The following is a 27,325-nucleotide window of genomic DNA, read 5'->3' on the forward strand; positions in this document are numbered from 1 at the left end:
CCCCCATTGGCCCGGGACGGTGAACTGCGGCCAGTGGGGGCCGCGATCGGCTGAACCTGCCGCGTCAGCAGGTAAATAAACTGGCCTGGCCCGCCAGGGTGCTTACCCTGGCGAGCCGTGTGCCAAATGTTGCCGACCCCTGGATTATGGTGTTCATTTTAATATTTAATTCAATGCAAACCTCCATTGTTTATATTTAAATGAAAATGTCTGAAGAATTTCCAGTATGATGTTATGAAAGCCAAGACTATAACAGGGTTCAAAAAAGAACTAGATAAATTCCTGGAGGATAGGTCCATTAATGGCTATTAGCCATTGATAGGCAGGGATGGTATCCCTCGCCTCTGTTTGCCAGAAGCTGGGAATGGGCGGCAGGGGATGGATCACTGGATGATTACCTGTTCTGTTCATTCCCTCTGGGGCACCTGGCATTGGTCACTATCGGAAGACAGGATACTGGACATTTGGTCTGACTCAGTTTGGCTGTTCTTGTGTTCTAATGCAAGTACGTTGCACTAGAATACTGGCAGGTCAACACTAGATGTTTTTGTTCAGGTGTGGGGTGTTTTTTTTTAAACAATGTTTCTATACTGGAAAAAAAATGTAGATAATTATATCAGCAAAAAGTGCTTTTGCAAGTATAGTTTGTTTTGTTTGAGGAACTGCTATCAGCTATTTTGGCAAAAGCACTCTTTTGTAGGTATGTATCTACACTGGCGGAGTTGTTGGTATAGCTATACTGGCAAACCTTTTCTAGGACAGATTAGGCCCTAGAGCAGGGGTGGGCAATCTTTTTGACCCGAGGGCCATATCTGAGTATGGAAATTGTATGGTGGGCCATGAATGCTCACATAAAGATCAGTTTTTATGTAACAAAACAAAAGCACTGCCCTACCTGAATCCCTCCTATCCCCCAATGTATCTTATTTAACTTCAGGGAGGTGCTTTAAAGGTTACCACATCTGAGAATTATTATGTTCCTGATTTTTGTGTAACTTCCCTTCTTCCTTATCTGGTGCTTGAAATGATCCTATTTTATGCCAAAAGTATTTCATAGCTAAGCAGTAACTTTCATGTCCAAATGGAAAAAGAACCACTTTCTTTAATCATTGTGATCTGTTTGCCTATATCTAGTTTCTGTACATTATCTATAACAGCCCTACTTTCTGAAAGGATGAGTGTGTGTCAGAAGTAAGCAGCAGAAACAATTCTATTTTAGCACAAGTTTTTTTCAGCTCTGTTTGTTCACATAAACTTTTTTGAATAAACTGTTCCAGCAAGGTGGCTATTTCAGCTTCCTTTTGGATAGATTTTTTTTTCTCTTGAGTGATCTAGAAACATGTATCTTAAAATGAATTATGAAGTTCTGCCACAACCATGTCTTAAATGTACATCTTTGCTCCATCAAGCAGAGAAGCAAGGTGGAGGTCTTTAAAATATAAATTTGTATATTTTATTTTTGTGTTATGCTTGCGTTGAGGATGTATTTTTTTCCTCATGAAAAATGCATATAGTCACCACCAAACAGGGATGAGATCCAGATTTAGGTTAGCTGTTTTTGTGTTTTTATATGAAATCTAATAAAAATAAATTGCAGGACTTCTGTTTTGTATTTTCTTGCTTCATTATTTTGGTTCATGTTATCTATTGTGCTGTATACATATGATGCATCTGAGAACTGGGATGATACTTGCCTAACAAGATTATTGGGAAGGGACTTAGTTAATGCTTTTGATGTCCTTTGAGATCCTCTGATGTAGGGTATAATAGGAGTGCAAAGTATATCTGCTTGTTCTGAATGGAGAAATAAACTTCCTCCATCTAATTTCTATTTTAAGTAGAAATTATAGCAATTTGTAGACATTCTTACAGTCCAAAAAACAATCCTATTAATTTGTTAGATTTGGTTTTGGAAGTATGTGTAGGGTTGAATGGGATGACTTATAGTTGCCAGTGTGAATTAATGCAATGTCACTTTCTTTTCAGCAACTAGTATTAATGCCAACAAAGTGCCAAATGAAGGAGAAAGTCTGGAGATAAACAGCAAACGGGGCACTTACCAGAATGGACCAGAGGCACTCTATCCTGACCTCCCTTTGTCTTTTGAACCAACCAGCAGTCCACATGGTCAAGAGTCTCCAGGTGTGGCTGGTTTCCATGACAACCTAAGGAAGTCTCAGGGAACTAGTGCTGAGGGAATAGTTCTTAGAAAAGAAGCTTTGCAGTCACTCAAACTAAGTCTTCCCATGCAAGAAACTGAATTGTGTAAGCATCTGTTTACTGTAGAGCCCCTTCTTCTCTTGCTGCCTAAAGCTTTTTTCTCTGAGCGTGTCTGCAGAATCACTTAAGCTTGGACTAAAATTCATTTTTGCAATAAACCACTCTTTGCTCCCAGGAAAGCATGTGCCTTAACATTTAACAAGTTTGGTTGTTCTACCGACCTGAACATTATAGTGGAAATTGCCCTAGTTTGTCCCACTTTGGGAGTAATGGGATGACACTGAGAAAATTACAATTTTAGGTTAAATAATAGCAAAAGCTTCTTACAGTGGGATGTCTTAGGACTTGTCTACACTACAGGGGAAATTCGATCTAAGCTACGCAATTTGAGTTATGTGAATAGTGTAACTCAAATCAACGTAGCTTAGATCTAATTACCGCAGGGTCCACACTATGTGATGTTGATGGGAGACGCTCTCTCATCGACTCCCCCTACTCTTCTTGATCCAGTGGAGTACAGGAATCAATGGGAGAGTGATCTGCAGTCGATGTAGCTGGTCTTCACTAGAGCCGCTAAATCAACCGCCGATGCATCGACTGCCGCTGGTTGATCCACCGGTAAGTGTAGACAAGCCCTTAGACTAGACTAGTCTCTCAAGGGAAGTAAGGGAGGTTGCATCACGTATTTAATACTAAACTGGACAAAATGCAAGAAAATTTACTGTAGAGAACAATCTTACGCTAGCTTCTGAGGGATGGAACTAGAAACTGAATAGATTTTGCCAAGTTCTGTCATTCTGTCAGAATTTGGGTTCCAAAGCAGGTGGGATTTAGATGGTAAAAGTATTCTTGCTCTTACTGTGGAAGGTTTTGTCTTAGATCATTCGAAAGAGTTGTGATATTTGTAAATATAAAATGATTGAATTAAGCACTGTAATCTCAATGCTTACATAAGGATACTTCAGAAGATGGGGGAGTATTCCTGAGTTGCATGCTAAAGGGCTGTCCTTGAGAATGATGCATGCTCTGCTTAAGCATGAATGTTGTGTATACATTGCTGATGGGAGAAGGGGTTGATGTAGGGATATTTTCCACTCTTTCTGTGTTGTGTTTGCCTTTTGAAGTTTTCTGTGTGACCTTAGAGGTAACTTTTGTGCATAGGTTCATCAGAGTCTTCACTCCCATTGGAGAAAGAAGAACAAATCAGACTTCAGGCAAGAAGGCGTCTGGAAGAGCAGCTCAAACAGTACAGAGTAAAAAGGCACCAAGAAAGAGTAAGCACCTTGCAGCAGATCCTCTGTTTCTAGGTGATCTCTGTAGGTGGGAAGCTTGGAAAATGAACCCATACCTGCCCTAAACTATCTGTTTCCTGGCTGTAAAAATTCAATAACTTCTAGCCAGGACAATTTATTTTTCTACTTCTCTTCTGTATGTGCCAAATTTTGCCTTCAGTTGCATCATGGTAATCCATGAAGGCTGCATGGTATCACTAGTGTAATTGAAGGAAGAATTTGGTCCTATATTTTTTTTTCCTGAGGTTTGAATGATTATTTGTTGCATATATAATGATATCCTATTTACCATAGTCCACAACTTTGAGTGACTTCCCTCACTCGCTAGGAATTTCACAAAGAAATTGTTGCTTCTAGGTTTTTTTGTTGATAATTTGGAAAGTCTAGTGTGAAGAACAATAATATATGTTTGGAGTAGTAGAAATGTTTTAAAAAAAAAAAAAAAACAAATTTTACAGTGCCTTGTTAGGAAACTCATAGACCTGAGTAAACTGCCACTGCTGTCTTCAAAAGTGTACTATGTGAGGTTTCCATTTAGGCACCATCTGCAATAACTGTACACTTTTCATCGTGTCACTATGTATACTTACTTTATTAGTTGTTTATAGTGCAGTAGAGCCCATAGCCCCCACTGAGGACTAGGGCTCCATTCTGCTAGATACTGTTAGTAAATTTTACTCCGTAGTAACAGATATGAAGACATGGCTCCTACCCAAAGAGCTTACAATCTCAAATACAAAAATAGATGAAGTCTGGGGGAAAGGTGCACAATATCCAAGCAAAGGCCATGATTCTGTGATGACAGGTCCTGTCTAAACCCAAACAGAATTTACCATGTAAGTAGTCCCATTGAACTCAAATGAGACTTCTAACATGCATAAAGTTACTAATAGTTGTGTTTGCAGGACTGGGGGCAGCAAGATCAAGAGAATGATTGGCATGTTTTATTTCCTTGATTTACAAAAAAAGAGTGTAGGGGTTAGTGTGGGGGGAATGGTAGGAACAGGTGGGAGAGGGGGGTAATCCAGAAGATAGAGAAGTGGAGAAGAAAGAAGATGGATGGAGAGGAATATGCAGGGAAGATTAAACCCTTTGGAGATAAGTCTTGAGTAAAGGATTCTTACAGTTCATATTTGAGTAATACTAAGTTGACCTTGTGCTCATAATACTTTTGGTTATTTCTAAACAGAGTCTCTTTGCTCTTATGCATTTATCTCATAACATTTTAATCTAGTATTTATGAGCATTTAATTGTATATTTATGTAATCAATATAATTGCATTTGATTTTAGTGTCAACATAGAATTGCATGCTGTAATTAGAATGTACAAATCTGATATATTATTGTGTATATATGATATTGTAAAGGGATAGTTTTTTAAAGTTTAAATCTTCACAGTTTTACTTTCTTAGTAAATACTAAATACAATTAGCCCCCATTAATTGACTTTCCATAATTTTGTTTTTAAATGCACACATCTAAATCATAAATGTTCTGAAAAATCCATATTCTTTTCTTTGTCTTCTCATAATACAAAAAAACAAATTGAAAAACTTTTGGAAAGTTTAAAAATTATTATTCAAAGGCTGAAACCTTTATTAAGTTGTTAAAGTACTCTTTTGCAATATCTTCTGATTAGTTTTCACAGTTTACCTAAATTACTTTCATTGTGTCTGGATTAAGACTCAATCAGTTAGCTCTCCTCCATATCCAAATCACAGCCAGGACTGGGTTAACTAGCTATTAAGAGTAGCTTGTTCGTGAAGTTCTACGTAAGTCCAAGTGCTGTTGTAAAAGGTTCATTTTTCTTTCATACCTTTCTAAATACAATAAGAAAAAATTGATGTGAGTGTAAGTGTTCTAGAATTTATTGTTTGCTTCTGATTTCTTTTAGTCCAGCTACTCTACATCCAAAACCCGGCCCTCTAGTACACTAGATCCTGAGCTGATGTTAAATCCAGAAATCTTGCCAAGGGCCAGCACTGTAGCTATGACAAAAGAGTACTCCTTCTTGCGGACCAGTGTCCCAAGGGGGCCAAAACTGGGCAGCCTGGGACTTCCAGCGCCTTCAAAAGAGAAAAGAAGCTCCAAATCTTCCAAGTCAAGTAATATCCGTTCCTTGGCTGATTACAGAACTGAAAATTCAGATCCTGGAAATGCTACTAGAAATTTTGAGACTGCTGATGCATCTGGTGGGTCTCTAAAGGAGAATAGAAGTGGTCTGACTTCTGTTGTATCTGAAATCAGTCTCCGTTCTGAAACAGATGACCGACTGGAGAATTCCTCCATAGCAGGAGACAGTGTTTCAGAGATTGACGGAAGCGATTTAGGAATAAGGCTGGATGGAAATGAGAGTGACAGCTCTACCTACAGCAGTGTGTCAGGAAGGGGGATGTATAGCATTTTACTGAATGCAGAAGGCAAACAGGAGATTTCATATACAGTAAATGGCCAGGAGATCCCTTCAGATGGAATGGGGCAATTTCCTTCCATCAGGGAAGTATTGCAGGCTGCAGCAGCAGAGCATCATGCCCAGGACCAGGAAGTTAATGGGGAAGTGCGGAGTCGGAGAGACAGTCTTTCTAGCAGGTAAGACAATACATTGCGCACAATACACACACTGCACTTCTTTGGCATAGGCAACCTGATGCTTTAATTACCAACTACAGCATTTTACGTATAACTAAACTTCTGTTCAGCATGATCAAATGTGTGATAACTAGTGAGTCCTAATAGAAATCACTGCACTGAATACATGTTTATTATAGGTATTTTTAGTTTATAGGAAGTGTCCCTGGTCAAGTGATTAAAACAAAGGCACTGTAGACATGTGTGTGCTTTGTCATCATGATTCTTAAAATATAGTAGAATTTGATTGTGGTGTCCACTGCTTGTAGTATCCACTGAGCCCTATACATCAAAAATGGCTTTCCAAAACTCATTTCCAGTTTGTGCTGGTGTGTTTGCCTATCCTGTGCACTAATCACTGGCCGTTTGGTTTTCAGTATCTGATTGAAGGGATTTCTTTGTTTTCATAGAGAGGAAAGAATTTTTCACCTTTCTAGGACCACTTGGCTGAGACTAATAGTGTTACAATTTGTGGGAGTGCCAGTTAGAGCCAAATATAACCAGATTGGGAAATTTTGGTTTTTTACAATAGTGATCATTCAGATACAGTTTCCAGAACGGGTGTAGGTGCATGGCGAGGAGAGGGATTACTCAGGCATTACAAATTGAACAGTGAATGAGCAGAATTTTTAAGATAAGCATTTTTAATGGCCTAGGGAACACATTTACCTAAACTGTAATATTTCATAGATTTGCAATTTCCTGTCATTATTCCATAGTCTGGTTTTTAAAAGTTCCTTACTTTCTTTTAAACTTATAGAAAGGCACCCTTTTGGTATCTCCATACATAACTTAAAAATGCAGTAATACTATGTAAGTTTATCTACCACCAGTGACTAAGGCTATATCTACACTAGCACTTTTTGGGTAAAACTTTTGTCAGTCAGGGGTGTGAAAAAAATACACCCCTGACTGACATAAGTTACACCGACAGAAATACTGGTGTGGACAGCTCCGTCATCAGCATAGAGCGGCTACACGGGAGACCTGGCATCAGTATAGCTGTGCTACTGTAAATTTTCTAGTGTAGACATAGCCTTTAGGCAACTTACACTCAAATTGCCCTCCCCTCTAACAATTCCTTCCTCTACTTTTTTCAGGTGCCTAGAGCTTTGCTCTATGCCCTGAAGGTAGCTAGATTTGGGCTTATTTTGGCCTGGAGGTGGGGGTTGGTGGGAGCAAATTCTAAAACAATAGGGCCTTCATAGAGAATGCCCTGTTAGCAGCCCCCTCTTTCCATCTAAAGCTCTCTTTGGTCTCAGACTAGTTATGTATTACGTACCACAGAATTTCATTGGACTGCACTGATTTTTTTTAAAAAATAAAATGATATATGATACTGTCTTAAGAAACAGTAGTGTGTTCTCTTTGGTCTCTTTATAGACTAGTGATCTGTGCAGAGAAATGTGTGGGTTTGTTTGTTTGTTTGTTTGCTTTCAGTCCTCTGTACTTGCAAGATGCCAGGATACTTGCCCTAGATACTCCTATCCTCTTTAGACCTTTAGAAGGGGATTAACTGTTAGATCCTCAGAAGTTTGTGTCTATGACACCCTAATTATGGTTTAATATCTATACCTTACAGGATATCATGGTTAGACGAGCAAGCGGAAAACTAGTCAAACTCACAATACTATTGTTGTCTAAAGATGCAGTTACCAAAACAACTTGTACAAATCTAGAAAATACAATTATTTGTCTTGTCTTTGGAAAAAATACAAACCTCTCAAAATTCTTAGAGCAAAATCAGTTGTCATTAGATAATCACAATCTATGCCTAATCCTGACAGGAGAGAAAGCAGAAGTTCTTGCCCATTTTCTCTGAACTTCATGGATATGCTGAGTAAACTATACTGGAGAAGGGGAATAGGGTATACTCCATGCTGATTAGCTTTTTTGGCTTTAGCTGTGACAACTATCCATTTATTTTCATGTTAAAAAAGTTGTGTGTGGTTGGTGCATGTGAAAGGTGCTTGATCACAAAAATGTTTCCATTGAGATGTCTGTAAATCCCTTGGCAAAGGGATATTTAGTTTCTGAGGATAATAAAGTCAGCTTATTAGTTTCTTTCCTGGAAAAACAAACATCAGTTCCATGATCTGCCCAGTTTTGGGGAATTCAGATAGCTCCCAATCCAGTGTTTTGTGCATAGCAACTATTTGTCTGTCTGTCAGCTGGCAAGTGAAATTTGTTTAGTTCTTTGTGGTGAGTCTTTCACAAAGCTAAAAAGACTGCCCAAAACTCTAGCTCATTTAGAACTGAGTTATTTAGTGGAGTTGGAACATCTTGTAATTTCAGCTTCACTGCTCTATAAATGGGCAATTTATAAAAAATCCTAACTCTTTAAATGTGTGTTGTTTCTGTCTCCAGTGTGTCTATGGAAAGCTCTATCACAGGAACTCATGATGAAATGTTGCAGGTCCTAAAAGAAAAGATGAGACTTGAAGGACAGCTCGAAGCACTGTCATTAGAAGCTAATCAGGTAGAAAATTAATCTAAATTTCTGTATTTCATAAACTACAGTTATACACTAATTAAAATTTTAAAGTAGCTCCCACATTGTGTTTGCAGAGGTGGTTTTCATAAATGTTGCATAAGATAGATAAAAAGGCTGTTTATTTTAAATAAAGCTTTTTAAATCTGAAGTTAAAAAAAAAAACATTGAAGTGGTCCACAAAAGAGAGAATAGAGAAAAAGGAGTGTAAAGGAGTAGTAGTAAATATTGAGCCAGTGCTGGGCTCAACATATATTAAATATTTGTCCTTAAAGTGGGTGGCAGTTTCAGACTGGGAAATGGAATGAGAGAGAAGTTAAGGACAAGTGAGTGTCAAACAGTTAGGTGACATCAGAGCAGAGGAACGATCACTTGCAAGCATAAGATGGGTATTTAAAGCAAGATTGAGACTGTCATTGTCTAGCAAGCTATCTTAAGTACCAAATACTTGTCAGTCTTTTCTTTAAGGATGCTGTCTAGTTTGTATGCACTTTTGTCTACATTTTTCCTGCATATTTGAGACATTTATTAAATACAGTGCAATTTTTTCTTATTTTACATGGAAATGTTATCCAGCGGAGCAAAATGTAGTTTTGGAGCAGCTGAGGGCAGGTCTTCGCTACGGGGATGGGGGGGTCGATTTAAGATACGCAAATTCAGCTACGCGAATAGCGTAGCTGAATTCAACCTATCGGAGCCAACTTACCCTGCTGTGAGGACGGCAGCAAAATCGACCTCGACGGCGCTTACTCCCACCTCCGCTGGTGGAGTAAGAGCGTCGATTCGGGGATCGATGGTCGCGTCCCGACAAGACGTGATAATTCGATCCCCGAGAGATCGATTTCTACCCGCCGATTCAGGCGGGTAGCGTAGACCTAGCCTGACTCTTTTAGACAGCATATTGATATCTCTACCTCTCTTGCTAATGCACTATGCATATTAGTTTCTCCTAAAATTATTTTTTATTGTTTGGACTTGTTCAGGCCCTTAAAGAGAAGACCGAGCTGCAAGCCCAAATTGCAGCTTTGAACATGAGGCTTCAGGCTCAGTTGGAGCACTGCCAGAGCAGCCAACAGAAGCAGGATTCTTTGAGCTCAGAAGTGGCTACCTTAAAGCAATCTTGCTGGGATCTGGAACGAGCTATGGCTGACCTGCAGAACACCTTGGAAGCCAAGAATGCTAGCTTGGCTTCCTCAAATAATGACCTGCAACTAGCAGAGGAACAGTACCAAAGACTCATGGGAAAAGTTGAAGAGATGCAAAAAAATGTTCTCAGCAAGGATAACACAGGTGAGCTAATGTAAACTTGAATCTTGAAAACTTACCTTTTTTTCTGTTCCACAAACTATTTCATTAAATCTTACTTCTTGTGTGCACTATCAATTACTGATGTAACTACCTTGCAAACAAGAAAGTGATTAACCTGTTGTGTATCATGATGCTGCCTACAGGGTCTTACTGTATAGTATTTCCATTTTAAGACAAGGAAGAAACTGGTTTCCAGTTAGGTACATTCAGCATTAAAAAGGGAGAAATTAGTAACTTGTATTTTATTGATATCAAGTTCTTAGACCAGATGCAAAGGAAGGCACAGTCAGAGTCTGCAGTCTAAAAATTGTTTGACAATTCATTAACAAAAAGATAAATATATTTTGGTTAGCATCAAGTATCCTTTCCATTTCCCAGACATGTGCATGCTCCCAAATCTTACTTCTTTCCACCCTTCTTTATGCTTCTAAGGAACCTCGATCATGCAAAGAACTGCCCTCAAAAGCCATTTTCTTTAATGACCCTAATTCTGTGGGTCCTGGAATTGTGGGAATGGATGTTCTTTGTTATATAGGCACACTTCCATTAAAAAGATGACTGTGGACATATATGTTTAAGGTTCATTGCTACACTTAAAACCATCAAAAATTGGACATTGGAATAGCATAGTTTAATTTTTTTCCCCCTTTTTAGTACACAGTCTGCGACAGCAAATGGCTTCCTTACAGAACCAGCTTCAGCAGGTGCAGTTAGAACGGACCACGTTGACCAATAAGCTAAAAGCATCTCAAGCAGAGATCGCATCGCTGCAAAATGTGCGGCAGTGGTACCAGCAGCAATTGGCAGTGGCACAGGAGGCACGTGTTAGACTACAGAGTGAGATGGCCAATATACAGGTAAATGTGTGAACTTTCCACATCCTCACTGCTTTCTTTCTTACGTTAGCTCTAGCCAGCGGATAAATTCTTTTCAGACTTTTAAGGAGGGACCAATCTCGTTTCTGTATTTATGTAAGGTGCATGATTAGCTCTGCCCCTTTTACCTGTCATCATTAGGTGTTACTTCCTGTCTAACACTGAGGCATAAACTTAACCAATGCACTTTCTGAAAAGCTTATTAAGCTTTCTCATGGATGTAGATCTGTAAAGCCATTAGGTGACAGCTAAGGCCCAATAGATTGAGTCCTCTTCTCTGGAACTTTTTCATTGTCAACCCATGTTTTGAGTATTTGTATGGACTTTTTCTTCCTGCAGGCTGGGCAAATGACCCAAGCAGGTATGTTGGAGCACCTCAAACTAGAGAACGTATCATTGTCTCATCAGCTAACAGAGACCCAGCACAGATCCATCAAAGAAAAGGAACGTATTGCAGCACAGCTGCAAAATATTGAGGTAAGGTAATTTGCAGGTGGCCTGTCTGAATTGTGTTCTGTTGTTCAAGTTTTATATTCCAGTTTAGTGATCACCATATTTTCAGATACAGGAAGAGGGTATTTACACTGGTAGAAATGACTTCACTATGAGTACATTCAAATTGCTGTATATCTTACATGATCAAAGAGCCTTTTCAGATTTACATCCCCAGAAGGCAAGTGTTACTCCTTCAAATTTTAAAACTACATGAAGAATCTTGCTAGTTAAAAAGGAAACTGTCAACCTCTGTAGGTCACAAACTTACCTACATAAAGAGACCCTGTTGACAGGCCTAAATGTAACTCTCTCTGATTAAAGTAAAATGGAGCATTACAGACTGGGACCTGGAGTCTCAAGCCTGGTCCACACTAACCCCCCACTTCGGACTAAGGTACGCAAATTCAGCTACGTTAATAACGTAGCTGAATTCGAAGTACCTTAGTCCGAACTTACCGTGGGTCCAGACGCGGCGGGGAAGCTCCCCCGTCGATGCCGCGTACTCCTCTCACCGAGCTGGAGTACCGGCGTCGACGGCGAGCACTTCCGGGATCGATTTATCGCGTCTAGACCAGACGTGATAAATCAATCCCAGAACATCGATTGCCTACTTCCGGGTCCGGCGGCAGGCAAAGTGTAGACGTCAGGTGCGAGGCCATACTTTCACAGCTGAGATTAGCCAAGCCATGAAACACATTGGAAAACTTAATGAACCACACTTCGGCCACCCTGTTGTAAACAATATACATGCGGGGGATGTGGATCTGAATTATTTGCAGCTGATAAATTCTACTGAGTCTTGAATCCTCATTTTTGCACTCTGATATTACTAAATACACCTTTACCTTGATATAACGCTGTCCTCGGGAGCCAAAAAATCTTACCACGTTATAGGTGAAACCACGTTATATCGATCTTGCTTTGATCCACCGGAGTGTGCAGCCCCCCCCCCCCCCCCCCCCGAGCGCTGCTTTACCGCGTTATATCCGAATTCGTGTTATATCCGAATTCGTGTTATATCCGAATTCGTGTTATATCGGGGTAGAGGTGTATTGGGAAACCCAGTTAATATTGTGGATGATCTAAAACATCTTACTCATTTTAGTGTTGGTTAATAGTTCAAGAATGTCATCCAAAAACAAAGGCTGGTGGCAACGATTCGTATTTGCTATTGCAGAGTAATACTTATTGTTATTTTTAAATAGAGGGGTGGGGAACTTAAACAAAATTGGTAATATCCTTAAAGGGCTCTCTGTGAAAATCTCTTATACCCCAGGCTTATCCTTCCTGTCCTCTAGCAGAAAAGATTAATAAAATTTTCAAAAGTACCTAGGTAACTTACACTCCTAAATCCTGTTTTCAGAAAGGACTTAGGAACCTAAGTCCCATCAAATCTCAATGAGATTTGGACTCAAGTCACTGAAGTTCTTCTGAAAATTTTATGCTGGGACTGCAGAAATGTTTGGTCTTCCCTTCTGTAGTAGCCTATCAATTTTTTAAAAATGAAGAGCACTTAGCCAGAATTCAGTCTCTTATGGATGTGCAAGTTGCACCATAGTCATTCCAAGGGGTGTGTCCTAGAAGCCCAGTACAGTAATCTTCAAATACTGAGTGGATAACTTCACTGAGGGCTTCAGGAATGTAATACAATGAATTGAATTAGGTTTTCCTATTTTGTTCTCCAATATTTTTTCTGATTTTTTTTTTTTTAATCCATTTCATCTGATATTTTTACCATTTTCCTAATTCCTTTGTAAATACTTCCTGCTTTTTCTGTGCAGGCTGACATGTTAGATCAAGAAGCTGCATTTGTACAGATCCAGGAGGCTAAAACCATGGTGGAAGATGACCTGCAGAGAAGGCTGGAGGAGTTTGAGGATGAGAGAGAACAACTGCAGAAAATGGCTGATTCTGCAGGAACACTGGAACAAGAACTGGAACAGGTAGACTTGATTACTGGATAGTTTCCCAAGGGCTTCCTGGAGAACACTTAAGCTGAAAAGCTAATACATGGATTTTCAGTTAACGATGTTTAAAGTGACGGAAAGATTACTCTAAAAATGGCATGGAACGATAAGCATGTTGTGTGTCTCATTGAATTCCAGCTCAAACTTGCTGAGTTACTTGTAAAAAGAGTCCACTTCTACCCACCAGTCCTTCAAACTCTATCTGGGATCAGAAAGTTAAACCATTATCTTTCTGGCTTGTGCATCCTTAACAATAATAAAGATTTGGCAATCGGAGCACAGTTAGAAATTCTTTTGATGTGTGAACTAGAATAGAATTGAGCTTCCTCTCTTGATGATTGTAGTTCTGCAGTGCCAGAAGAACTAAATAATAGTAAAAGTTAGATGTGCTAGTGAATTCTGCAGATAATAATTCTGCATATACGCAAGGAGTGCATTTCTGTAGTTAAAAGTTGTCCTTTTAGATAGTCATTTTCCTGAGTGCAGCATCACTTTACACCAGTGTTTTTGTAAAGGATTTCATTTTATGTTGCTGGAAGATGATGTTGTGCAGGGGAATGGAATGAGGATCTGGTGCATGATAGAGCTCAATGTTATGACCAAAAAGGATATCTAAGGGTAATGGTATCTTAAGCAGAAGCTAACATGTTTATATGCACACTGGACACTTAATTTAAAACAGAAATTAAAAAGGTCATAAAGTAAAACATGTAGTCTTCTAGGATTGTCAGCCTGATCAATGTCTGCTCTCTAGTGTTCTAGCTGTTGCACAGAATGGCCCCAATATAATCAACACTGTGAATAGAGAGAATCAATGAAACATAAGATCGCCTTCAACTTTCTTTACAGTTATTTTCTATTAGTGCCTCAAAGATACTAGGCTATTTTAATTTTTTTCTAAGTACATTCTTAAATAAAAGTGTATTTTGTAGTTTTAAAATTCATCTGAGATGGATTAAATCTTTTAAAAACTATTTTTTTCTTCAGATGAAATTGACTCTGCATCAGCGAGATCTGCAGCTTGAATCTTTACAGCAGGAGCATCTAGTGCTCATGAAGCAGCTCACCTTAACCCAAGAAACATTGCACACCAAAGAGCAGTCCCTAAATGACCTACAGACTCAATATGATGAGCTGGTGGCCAGGTTAGAGGAATTCCAAGGTGATGTTATTTCCAAGGATGACACGATCCAATATCTGCAGAATGAGAAGATTGTCCTAGAGGTAGCTCTGCAGGCAGCAAAAGCGAACAAAGAAGAACTTGACGAAGGAGCAAAATGCTTAGGTGAAAGTACTGAGGCAGCATCAGAAATCTTGGCGCAATTGAGACAAGAAATCGCTATAAAGTCAAGCCAGGTAATGAATTTCTAAAATTATTCTGTTGCAAATAACCCACGTAAGTGTTGAGAATGAAAATAAATCTAGCTGTTTTACGACTATTCCCCAGTATTGAATATTGCTCATTTATTCTGTTTATATCCATGGAATGTTTCTCATTTATTATTTTATATCTGGGTCTGTGTTTCTGGATTCATTAAGTTTGTACAACTGAGTTATTCTTGCATCTTAAGGATTTAATAAACTAGATTTGTTCTTTGCCAAGAGACAGATTCATGTCTGATATCAATTTTCAAAATTAATAGATTCATATTATTACTTTTTGTATAAAGTACACTTTTTGGAAATAGTAGTTTTAATGCACTGTGTTCATGAGGCAATCTCAGCCAAAGAAAATTTCCTTATGCATACAGTAAGGTTAGATTCTCTGTGGGCATTCCTTTTGGGAGAATTAATGGCTGCTTCCTAACTTAAAACATACCTGATCTCATTTTTGTCCATTACTGTATGCTGACAGTGGTTCACAGACTTGTTTTTTTCCTGTACCAGTTTACCAGACCAAGTTTGCTGTCTACTCATGTTCTGTTGTGTGCGTTCTAATCCGCAATGGAGCTTCAACTAAACAAAACTCTATTCTTGTAAGCAAGTTTGGACCCACAGTTTGTGTAGCGCATCCCAAACTTGAGAGCAAGATAGAGCATCTACATTTCTACTGAAGGCTTCTGCTGGGACAGGGTTCAAACAAGGTTCAACAAAAAAATAGATAAGTTCATGGAGGATAGGTCCATCAATGGCTATTAGCCAGGATGGGAAGGGATGGTGTCCCTAGCCTCTGTTTATCAGAAGCTGGGAATGGCTGACAGAGGATGGATCACTTGATGATTACCTATTCTGTCATTCCCTCTGAAGCACCTGGCATTGGGCACTGTCGGAAGACAGAATACTGGGTTAGATGGACCTTTGGTCTGACCCAATATGGCCATTCTTATGGGACCCAGCAAAGATTTCCCATTTAAGGTAGGGTAGGGGATTCGACAGTTTTGGTCACAGAAGTCCAAAGTATCTCTGCTGGTACATGCAGTATGAAAACATTTTTGTAGCTCTATACATTATGAAGCACCTGCTATTTATTTTGATTTTTTAACTTGAGCATGTAAACTCCAGAATCTGTGTCATCTGGATACACCATATAGAGTCTGATGTATTCTAAGACATGCATGCCCAGATAATGGGAGATCCTGTGTCCTTGTTGGTGGCGTTGGGAAGATTATCATTCTGAATCTGACTCAACTATTTAGGTATAAAACAATTTTTATTATTTGCATTACGGTAGTGTCTGATGCCACAGTCAGGATCAGGGTCCTTGTTAGTCTAAGCACTATGCATATACATAACAAAAAGACAGTTCCCGCTCAGAGAATTTGTAATCCAAGTAAGGCAACATGTCTGCATTTTTCTCTAATAGGTGGAAAATCTGCAACAGGAAAGTGCCAGCCTGAAGAAACAGACCCAAAAAGTAAAGGAGCAGTTCCTACAGCAAAAGGTGGGTATAAATAGCCATTTCAAAATTGTATTCAAAATGAACAAAGATTGTGTGTTGCTGGGAAGGCATGTACTAATAGGTTAATGGCATCTTACTTCCTAATGAAAATGGTGTTATTTAACTGACAGGCCATTATAGCAAATAGAAGGAATGTTGTAACACAATTCATTATGTGAGGTATATTTCTGTAGGTTATACATTGATTTTTTTTTTTTTAAAAACTGTAATTGACATAAAAGCAGACACGTAGGCCAAATCATGTTCCCATTAAAGTCTGGGAAATTTGTCACATGGACTTCATTTGGCCTACAAGTTAAGATTTCTCTAGTTCATTTGTACTAGGTGACAGCTTTTTCAACAATATTCATTTTTATAAAAAAAAATTGTGTAACTCTTCAAGTATCTTAAATTTAATGCAACTGTATAAAATTCTGTTGGCCTGGGGAATTTTAATTTAAAAGAAATAATTTGTTTTACTCCAAATCTTGTTTGGAATTATATAGAATATGAATTATAGAATTATATAGAATTTTAAACTTAAGATGTACCAGGACTTCAGATGTCCCCTATAGTGGCACTGTTGACTGTTACCGTTTGCTTGCCTATTAGTCCAACAATTGTTTTAGAAATTGTGCCCTGGTAGATATCTCTCTGATTCTGACATGTGCACTAGGTAATGGTGGAAGCTTATCGAAGAGATGCAAGTTCAAAGGACCAGCTGATTAGTGAATTGAAATCTACAAAGAAGCGGCTGGATTCAGAAGTGAAAGAATTAAAACGGGAGCTACTGAAACTTCAAGGTGAAAAGCAATCCATTGATGTTGAACGCTCAAGACTTCAGAAGGAAGTATCCCAGGTTCACCAGCAGATGGTGGAGTTAGAAAGCCATCTCCAGTCAGTGCAAAAAGAACGGGATGACATGGAGATACAGCTACAGGTGAGGAGTAAATCTAGTGCAGTTATATCAAGGATAACACACATTTGAGCTGCAGCTAATCCTATTAATTATTGAGGTGTTTCAGTTAGGAGTAATCTTTTAAACTAAGATTACCAAATATATATTGAAGGCAGTTGTATTTTACTTACTTTTGATGGTTAAACTGAATGATGGTGTATTGCTATGTACTGGTACTATATTAACCCATATTGAAGTCATGGAGTTACACTGATTTTATACCAGTAATAGAGTGGAGAATTAGGCTGCAGGTGTGGTAGAGATGTGCTTTGGAGGCAACACTCTTAGCTCCCAGAGATAACTCTGGGAGCTAAGAGTGTCTTATTTTGCTCAACAACAATCCTTCATGTTAAGGACTTGTATTAGCATATGCTAAGGGGACTACTGCCCAGTCTGTAGATGTCAGGATGGTGACTAGAATTAAAAAGGGATGGGGAAGGAGACTGTTTGGTACATGGAAGGAAACATCCTTCCCCTTTCACCCCCAATCCTTGTATATAGAAAAGGAAATAGTTTTGAAAATTACCACATTACTTTGTTGTTGATATATTAAACTAAACCTTACCTGGTTGCCAAATAGATACAAAAGTAGTCCTGTTTTAACATTCTGATAGTGTGTGTGTGTGTGTGTGTGTGTGTGTGTGTGTGTGTGTCTAATATATATATATATATGGCAAACTGGAATGAGGAATTCTTTTGTGGTTACCGAATTTCTCCCTTTTTTTTTTTTTATTCTTCCTCCCTCACCTTTTTTTCCTCCTCAAGTCTTTGCAGATTGATAAAGAACAAATGACATCTCTTGCTGAGGTGAATGAGGTATTAAAACTACAGGTAGAACAAATGCAAGAGGAAGCCAAAAAGTAAGTCAGCTTTTTACATAGCCAGAATAATAGTAGCACTCACTATTCCTATTGTGCTTTTTTACTTCAGTGTGCTGTACAAAAATTACTGTTTAGTTTTTTCCCTACCCTTGAAGGACAGCTGTATATCCATTTTACAGCTGGATAAACTACTTAACATCTGTGCCTCAATGTAGCCTGAACACGGAAGATGTTGGTAGGACAGGAACTCATGAGTTTCAGGTTCACAGATCTCTCCTCTGACCATTCCTCTTTATTACCAAGCTTTGTGGTGTATGGCATGAGGCCAAAGGCACCTGAAATTGTACCAATAGCAAACTATTGCTCACCAAAAGGTGGCATTTTGCAATTGGTATATATCGAAGCAGTTGCCACACAGATGGCAACACTAATAAATCTTATTTTTTAACAATATCGCCTTTCATAAGCACTAAATTGAAAACCACAAATATTAAGTGTTACCGTGGTGGTAGATGTGATGGGAATGAGATGGAAGTAGACATATGTAAATGGATATTGGGAAGGAGAAAGGGAGCAGTACTATAGGATCCACCACTGCAAAAGTACAGTGCAGCCCTACACAAAAGTGAGTTTGACAAACAAGGAGAAGCTCTCATGCTAGAAGTTAAACTCAGGAGTAGTTTTCCATTTCATTTACACGTGTCTACGGCAATACTGCCCAAGTCATGCACTCTCTTGTTGCTGATGCACAAGAACTGTGGCATCGCCAAGGACTTACTATCAAATCAGAAAATGGCTTTCTGCAATTAATATACTAATTTTGTGGAGTGAACAACTTGGTATTGTCCCTTAATATTTGAAAAACATGGTTTATGTGCTAAAGCAATTCTTTAGTTCTTATATCAGTTTGATTTTATGGAACTTTGGGAATAAATAGCTTCTTTGGGAATCAGTATCGTGCTATGACCTCTCAATAGAGTTTTGTTAATCTAAAAGTTTAATTGTTCAATACAGTTTTTAGGGAGTTCTCTTTGTGCTTTCTCATTCTAGGGCCATCACCGAACAGAAACAAAAAATGAAGCGTCTGGGGTCAGATTTGACCAGTGCACAGAAAGAAATGAAGGCAAAACACAAAGCCTATGAGAATGCAGTTGGCATTCTTAGCCGCCGGCTGCAGGAAGCCCTCACTGCAAAGGAATCTTCTGAAGTGGAGCTGAGCAAACTAAAAGCACAAATCGCTGATGGAGGAAATAACCAGGCTTCCCATGTAGGATGATGTCCTGTAACTTTGTTAGTAGAGAGTTAGGATTCTTGCATACTACTAAATACTTAAAGAGATGACCTTACCTATAGGTTCATTTATCCTACAGAGAAAAAATTTGGTAATGAGATGATCATCTCTGGGCAGGATTGTATTTTACAGGGTTTTACCTTCTACTGAAAACACTGCAAGTTTTTCTGTGTAGCTATATTAATTTATACCAACAACAAAGCTTCATTCTTGTAGCCAGCTGTGAAATCTCCTTTCAGGACTTAAAAAGTTAATAACTATAATAAACTAGAAGCTTGCCCTTTAACATGTATTTAAATCTGTAGTAAAGATTCCATATGCTACTTATCAGTCATAGGGGAATTCACTTAATGTGTGCCTTGATTTATTATTTACTGTAGAAGTGGTTTTCTTTAAAGTATTATTTAAATATTGTGAAGATACTGCCAGTGTCCAATTTCCAGACCTATAGTCCATGTGCCAGTGTCTCAAACTGTGAGAGAATTTCCTTATCAAAAATAAGGAAAATGTTTTGGCAATCTCCGAATATATGAGTAAAATAAACAGCCAACCCGCAGTTATAGCTACACTTCAGAAGGAGTGTCAGCCTTAGCCCTGAATTCCTGTTAATGTTTCTGTTATTTAAGTGCAGGTTTTCAGTATTTTCTTCTTGTACTGAAATATAATGAAGTTTTTTTTACTTATTAACTAATAGTTTCTTCTTTGCTTGCACCAAACACTCTGTCCTCCTTCAAATCCCTCCTTAAATCCAACTATTTCCCCATAGCTTTTAAATGCTAAAGCTCTTTTTTGATGTTGTGTGAAGAATTCTGTTCTCTTATTGTGTATATTGTGTCTGTCAGTGAAAGAATGCAAGCGTCTCAAGGCAGAGATGTGACTTTTTATATGACTTATATTGCAAAAAGAGTAATTTCCATTATAGCAAAATATGAATCTGTTAAATGTAGTAAGTGTGTGTGTGTGTTTGTGTGTTTGTTTTTTCTGACCCAAAATGTTGTCCATTAAACATAATAAGCACTTTAAACTTCTACCTGTTGGAGGAATAAATTTGTTAAAAAGAACAGTTGCTTCTGCAAAACAAGTGTTTTACTAACTAGGCTTCTGATGTCTTTGTCTTTAGGAAAGGATTCAAGCTCTGGAGACAGAGCTGCAGGCTGTTAGCCACAGTAAGATGATGTTGGAGAAAGAGCTGCAAGAAGTAATTTCACTCACCAGCCAGGAGCTTGAGGAGTACAGGGAAAAAGTGATTGAACTTGAGGATGAGGTAATTGCCTGAGCTTTCCTGGCAGACAGGGAGGTTCAGTGTACAGCCCAGAGGGCAAAAGAGGATTTGGGACTGAACTGTTCAAATAAAATGAAAGTATGTTCTAATCTTACAAAGGGAAGATTGTGTCCACCACACTTGCTAATTTTGCTGCAAGCTGCCAACTCCTCATGGTTTTATTGGGCCCTTATCATTAATAGTAGGATTTATTCAATGGTATTTTTAGTAAAAGTCATGGACAGGTCACGGGCAATAAACAAAAATTCACAGCCCATGACCTGTCCCTGATTTATATTATAAATACACCTAACTAAATCTTGGGGGTGGGGATGCTGCTGAGGGGACACCCCAGAGGCCATTGCTGGGGGAGCCCTGGCGGGGGGCGCTGCTGATGGGGGTCGGGGCCACTGGCACCAGCTGCCTGGGGCTGCCAAGCAGCGGCTGTTCCGGCCGCCTCAGAGACTACTGCTCAGGCAGTCCCTGGGGCCAGCCGCACCAGCCACTGCTCAGGCGGTCCTCAGGCTAGCTGCCTGGGGACTGCCTGAGCAGCAGCCGGTGCAGCTGGCCCCAGGGCCGCTCCAGCCGTGGTCCGTGCAGCTGACTGCCGGGCCGCCCCAGGGACTGGCTGCAGAACCATTCCAGCAGCGGCTGGTGTGACTGTCCCCGGGGCCACTTGAGCAGTTGGCCCTGGAGCCAGCTGCTTGGGCAGCCCTAGGGTCAGCCACACTGGCGGCTGCAGAAGTCACGGAGGTCGTGGAACCGCGACCTCCGTGACAAACATGGAGCCCTACTTATAATACAGGGAAAAAAAGAGTAGGGGTGAAAGAAAAGAAGCTCCTACATGAAAGAGGCCAACTAAGCCTGGTCAAGAGATGCTGAGTACCCAGGACTCCCATTAATTCACTGTTGAAATTCTAAGGTGGCACTAGAAATATGCAGGATTGACCTCTCTACCATCAGTAGCTCATCCCTTCTTTTCTTCTCCTATGGATAGTAGTTATGTCCTCTACTTCTAGCCAGCATTTTAATCTCCTGAAGAAAATCAGAATAAGAATCTGGTTGAACTAAATTTTAGAAGCATCTATTGTGAAAGCTGGAAAATTTAACATCATATGCACAAAGCAATCATCATGTTTGATGAGTCTACCTCACAACTGATTATGGCAATAATATTGTGATTTTATTTTTTTTGGTTGCAGCTTCAGGAATCTAGAGGTTTCAAGAGGAAGATAAAACGTTTAGAAGAAATAAACAAGAAGTTGGCCCTCGAACTGGAACATGAACGAGGGAAGCTCACTGGTCTTGGTCAGTCTAACACTGCTTTGCGGGAGCACAACAAGATCCTAGAAACAGCACTAGCAAAGAGAGAGGCAGACCTGGTACAGCTGAATCTCCAGGTATTCAAAGCATTTGACTTTTTGATGTGGCATTTTTTAGAAGAGAAGGCTAATATTCTTCTGATTGCAGAAGGTACAGGGACTGGATTATGTCTATAGATTTTCATTCAAAACACGTGTTTAAAGAAATGGTGTGCTTTCTCCAGGTCCTGGTCTCATGTAGCTTATATTAGAATAATAATATAGGTATGGGAGACATGTTATTAAAAAAAAAAAAAATTCCTGCTGGGTTAAATTAAGAACTTTCTCAATGAAAACATTAACAAAAATTTGCAAAAATGAAAGTGGCAAATTTAATACAGCTCTTGTTAACATATACCTTGTACCACATAAAGATCTGATATCATTGTTGATGTTCTTACTAATTTTAATATTTATGTCAATATAGCACTTTCCCCCCCATCTCCAATCTGCATTCACCATCACTGAAATATAGCCATTTCAGGGGTGAGAGAGCAGTGTGCAGTGAGAGTGAATAGCAGTAATGGGAGGGGAAGTTTTGCCAAGGATTCTCAGACAAACTCTTACTCTTTCATAGGTGCCATGGGATCTTTAAAATGTGCAGAAAAGATCCACATACCTAATAAATTTCATGTTACTTACTTCCTTTGGAAGGTTTTGTGGCATTTTTTGTTTCTGAAAAGTAGGTACTGTCTGCACCCTACTGTATTGAATTCTGAAAGTTAAATAACTCAACATTTGTAATTCTCCACCACCTCCAATGGGGGAGTTGGGGTGGAGGGACCTTCCTCCATCTCTGTTGGAACTTTGAGAATTCCCATGTTTTCCTCATTCCCCAGTGCCCTTGAGACTCTGTCATGACAACAGTTCTTCCATCCGAGGGAGTCAACTTAAAAGCATCATTAGACTCTCAAGGCTATGCAAGTTGTGCAAGGAGAGGCACTGACCCCCTCACTAGATAAGGCATGTTTCTACAGTGCACCCAGCTCTAGGTCCGGGTGGGGGGGGGAAAGTTGACCCAAAGTGTTTGAATGAATGATTAAAATTATACCTAAGAACAGGACTAATATCTTATTCAAAGCCAGCCTTTTAATAACCCTAAACCTTCTTTTTTTAAAAAATAGTTAACACTTCATGTCTTACACACAACTGCATGCAAATGAACAATACTTCACTAGTCAGAATAGGTACTACTGCCTTTTTTTCCCCTCTACCCCCATCCCCCTACCCCAAATCTTCTGGACGTTGTGCACAGACCCTGTGTTGTGCCATTGAACCTCTGGTTTTGTGATACCATAGGTTCAAGCAGTCCTAAAGCGTAAAGAGGAGGAGGATCAGCAAATGAAACAACTTATTCAAGCCTTACAGACTGCCTTAGAAAGAGAAAAGTCAAAAGTTAATAACCTTAAAGAGCAGGTAAGGGCTCGGATTCTGCTTTATTACTTCATAGGTGATTTAAATACAAAATATTGAATAAGTAGCAAATTCTGTTTTGTGTGCGCATGTCTCACCCATGTATCATCTCTACCTTTTTATAATCCTGTAATACTGATCAAATGAAGAGAAGCTGTCTGTTTTGCATCTGTAGGTTGCGACAGCCAAAGTAGATGCAGCACATAACCGTCGTCATTATAGAGCTGCTGTTCTTGAGCTGAGCGAAATTAAGAAAGAGCTACAAGCCAAAGAACTGCTTGTCCAAGCCCTTCAGGCTGAAGCAGACAAACTACAGTAAGTACACAATAACATATCCTACACACTAAGTTTCTTAGAACAAGGTGAATAAAATGGTTGCAATCTATTAAGAAATCTAAGAACTACTTATGTATTTGAATTTTTGGCTTTGGCCCTCTGTGTGGAATTAGTCCTGTCTGAGTCTTATCACTTGCCACAAGTGTGCACTGCTTGCAAAAACGTGTCTATTTTCTGTCTCATGATTCTTTTACTATATCTGGGGTACACCTTCTTCAGACCATTTCACTTGCACTTCTTACAGTTTTGATACAGATGAACCCTGCTTCATAGACTAGATGAACTTAACACTCTACTCAATATCTTGACTCTGTTGCACAGCCCTGAGACCTTAATTGCAGGATGACCTTGATAAGCAAATGAGGCTTCAACTGACTATCCACTTTCTTGGTATATACTAAATTGTTTTGTTATGTGGGAATTTGAACTGGCTGTTTGCTGTTGAACATACTGGTTATTCCATCATGTTCCAGTGTCTTCAGTGGAACAACCTTAGAATGCAGGATGTGAAAATTTGAAGTACAAGACCTCAGTGAAGCTGCTAACAGGATTTTGAGCTCTTCGGAATAATGCTTTTTTTTTTAAAATGTCAAATAACTTCCTTAAGGCTAAGCACACGTCGTACTTCTTTAACTATACCAGTATAGGTCCATCCACTGTGGATGGAATAGTTTATTCCAATGTGAGAAGGGGAATAAGCTATGCCAGTATAAGCACTTTTATACAGGTATAACTGTGACCACGTTAAGAGTTGTACCCATATAACTATTTTGGTAAGAAATCACACCCCAGCTGAAATAGATATACCAGTACAAAAACTGTGGGTAGACCAGGCCTATTCCTCCCTCCACCATAGAATTAACTTGTCATCTCACAGCCTCAGTCCTGCAGATAACACTGACATCAATGCCAGAATGGATCAATATGGGAAACTGCTTCTTTTAAAATATCCTACTAACAGCTTTCCCTTCATATGAAATATTATCAGCCATCAAGACATTTGTCAAGAAGTACAGTATGTAGCTATATAACAATATATGTATCTTATTGAAATTCTGTCTTTTGGCTAAAATCCAAAGGTGAGCATATAGACAAAGCCTGTCAAAAAATAGTTCACCAGACTTTGTTTAATAAAATTAGCAGCAAACTATTTTGTGCCTCAAGCTGATAATCTATATCACGTACTGTTAAATATTTCATCTTATTAGCCATATCTGTTATATTATAAAGAGATAAAAGTACAGATAATGGCAATTTTGAGGTTTTCTGCCACTTCCATTCTAGGGTTGAGGATCGGAAACATTCTCAAGAAGTATCTCAGTTCCAGCAAGAGTTGGCAGAAGCCCGGTCTCAACTCCAGCTTCTACAGAAACAGTTGGATGAACAACTTAGCAAACAGCCTGTAGAAAACCAAGAGGTAAAATCTTCTAGTTAATTCCTTACTCCCATACTACATATGTCTTATTCAGGAGCATGAAACAGGTGGTTTAATTCACACCTCAGTTGGCAATTTTTGTATGATTTTGTTTTAATCAGCAGTCTAAAAAGTGGGAGATGTTTGCAACAAATAAATAACCATTAAAATACTCATCAAATTTGTGATTGATTGCTCCTGTAGTGAATTTTAAGGTACTTTCCTCCCTCCCCCCCCCGCCCCCCTAGGTTGAAGACCTCAAATGGGAGGTGGAGCAGAAGGAGAGAGAAATACAAACGATGAAGCACCAGTTGGATATGACTGAGCAACGTAGTCAAAAGGAGTTAGAAGGAATACAGCTAGTATTACAGGTACTTGATCTGGCCTGTATGACTCTGATAGACAGGTGTTTTCATTGAAGAGTAAATCTACAATAGGGGAGGAGATACTTAGTAGGATAACACTTAGAGGGATACTATAAGCTTAAAAAGTAAACTACTGTACCAGTGTTGCATATAAAACTGTAGATGATTAAAACTGAGAGACTTTTTTGAGTTTTATTTCATTATTGTGTTTGCTTTTTGTACTGAAACAAGCTTGGACAATCAGCATAGGCTAGTCATATATTTCTAATTGGCGTCACTTTCTGGTTCTTCTGCATGAACACAATGCTGTGCTCAGTTTGCAAATAATAGCAATGGAGTGTGGTGTAGGGGGGCGGTAATTACTATTGAAATTAAAGAAACGATGGAAATATTTCTGTTGGGTCTTGTCAAAACTTACTTTTTACAAAACCTAAATCTAAACTTCACTTGACAGTGCCCCTTCAAGAAACCTTGCACTGGGGAATTATCGAACAAATGACTTGATAGGAATAGGTACTGTAGAACTTATAGATCATAGTTTAAATGATGCTAGTATCTATCACTGCAAGGAGGAGCAAGAATATGCTGTTTAAATAAGTTGTCCTATAACACACTTTCAAAAGATAATACATTGAATTAAATGTTTATGGCTTATATTAGTGGCATATCCTAAACTGGCATCTGACTTCAGAATTTAGCAAGTAATTGAAATATTTAAACTAGTAGAATATATAAAACCTCTAGAGCCATTCAGCTTGCAGTTAAATGGTTTTTAGCAGTTTAAAATATGAACACTATACTAATAAGCTGGAATTTTCCACTTTAGACTGTTTCCCTCACATTGTTTTTAAGCTTCTTTAACGGTTAATTTTTCATTCTTTAGAATATCAAGACCGAGTTGGAGATGGTGCGGGAAGATCTGTCAATGACTCAGAAGGACAAGTTCATGCTTCAGGCTAAAGTGACTGAATTGAAGAACAGCATGAAGACATTGCTGCAGCAGAACCAGCAGCTGAAGACAGACCTGAAACATGGCAAGATGAAGAAGGTATTTAAGTAGGAAAAATACTTTATTTTAAAATAATTGGAATGTGACATGGGAACAAAGTTTTCTGTAGCATAACTTCATGAGAACCCTGATACAACCATAATGTCAGAATTACACGTGGTGATCAGTGGCTTTCTTATTTTTTAAATAGTAATTCCTGGGGGATTTGCTGGTTTGTAAACAGGGAGTTCACTTCTCTTTCAGCAGAATGTCTTTCTTTCTGTGTATTGAAGCAACATGTTGTATTCACATGTTGATTCAATGCAACAAACCAAAAAAGGAGAGAGAGAAATAATAAATGGTGGGCAAATTTTCATTCCTTTAGATAATCCCTTAAAGGGCACATGCTTATGCAGTCTGTTCAAGTCCTTTCTGGTCTCTTTCACTCATATTTTCAACAGTTAATGGCTTCTTCACTAGTTCTCATATTTAGTACTTATGAAGAAAGGTACTGTAGCAGTGATTCTCTCTCTTTTTATTTCTGCTGACTACTTAGTAAGAGAATCTTTCATGGACCAACTCCCCTTCCAATCTCCCAGTATTTGATTATCAAAATATTTCACCTTGAGAACAGCAGGAAGGGTTTTGCAGATCACTGGTGATCCACTGATTACAGGTTGAGAATTAGTCCCATCAGCCTAGCCCAAAATGCCTATGCCAGTATTTTGTCTGAACTGTTGACAATTAATTGACGGCAATTAATTTAACTCCATACTGTCTCAGTTGCCTATTCATTGGTCCCTTAATAGTATGAAATCTTGACTAGAGACTGTCCCTCTTATCTAGTATATAGAACTGAAGAACTTTTGACTCCACCTCACCTACCTGTCTAGAATATATTTGTTTACCCACAAGTATGACTGACAAACTGGACTGATTCAGTCTGTTATGTAGCTGAGCCT

General features: G+C 38.9%; 1 protein-coding gene across 4 annotated transcripts in view; it reads left to right on the forward strand.

Annotated features, from left to right (window-relative positions):
* GOLGA3 (golgin A3) overlaps positions 1-27,325 on the forward strand; it is a 38,974-nt gene that overhangs the window by 5,873 nt on the left and 5,776 nt on the right. For 3 of the 4 annotated variants that reach the window (XM_034790867.1, XM_034790868.1, XM_034790869.1), the window contains 20 exons: positions 1,987-2,265; positions 3,382-3,494; positions 5,408-6,102; positions 8,509-8,620; positions 9,616-9,922; positions 10,595-10,797; positions 11,155-11,292; positions 13,092-13,253; positions 14,265-14,633; positions 16,081-16,158; positions 16,832-17,095; positions 17,879-17,973; positions 18,985-19,201; positions 20,346-20,489; positions 21,689-21,886; positions 23,147-23,263; positions 23,436-23,575; positions 24,881-25,013; positions 25,259-25,381; positions 26,259-26,423. In XM_034790867.1, coding sequence (XP_034646758.1) covers positions 1,987-2,265; positions 3,382-3,494; positions 5,408-6,102; positions 8,509-8,620; positions 9,616-9,922; positions 10,595-10,797; positions 11,155-11,292; positions 13,092-13,253; positions 14,265-14,633; positions 16,081-16,158; positions 16,832-17,095; positions 17,879-17,973; positions 18,985-19,201; positions 20,346-20,489; positions 21,689-21,886; positions 23,147-23,263; positions 23,436-23,575; positions 24,881-25,013; positions 25,259-25,381; positions 26,259-26,423 — 4,052 coding nt within the window. The remainder of the gene's footprint in view (positions 1-1,986; positions 2,266-3,381; positions 3,495-5,407; positions 6,103-8,508; positions 8,621-9,615; positions 9,923-10,594; positions 10,798-11,154; positions 11,293-13,091; positions 13,254-14,264; positions 14,634-16,080; positions 16,159-16,831; positions 17,096-17,878; positions 17,974-18,984; positions 19,202-20,345; positions 20,490-21,688; positions 21,887-23,146; positions 23,264-23,435; positions 23,576-24,880; positions 25,014-25,258; positions 25,382-26,258; positions 26,424-27,325) is intronic. The other variant, XM_034790870.1, reaches the window with a different exon arrangement.

Source organism: Trachemys scripta, chromosome 15 (genome assembly GCF_013100865.1).
Source record: "Trachemys scripta elegans isolate TJP31775 chromosome 15, CAS_Tse_1.0, whole genome shotgun sequence".
Classification (NCBI taxonomy): Eukaryota; Metazoa; Chordata; order Testudines; family Emydidae; genus Trachemys; species Trachemys scripta.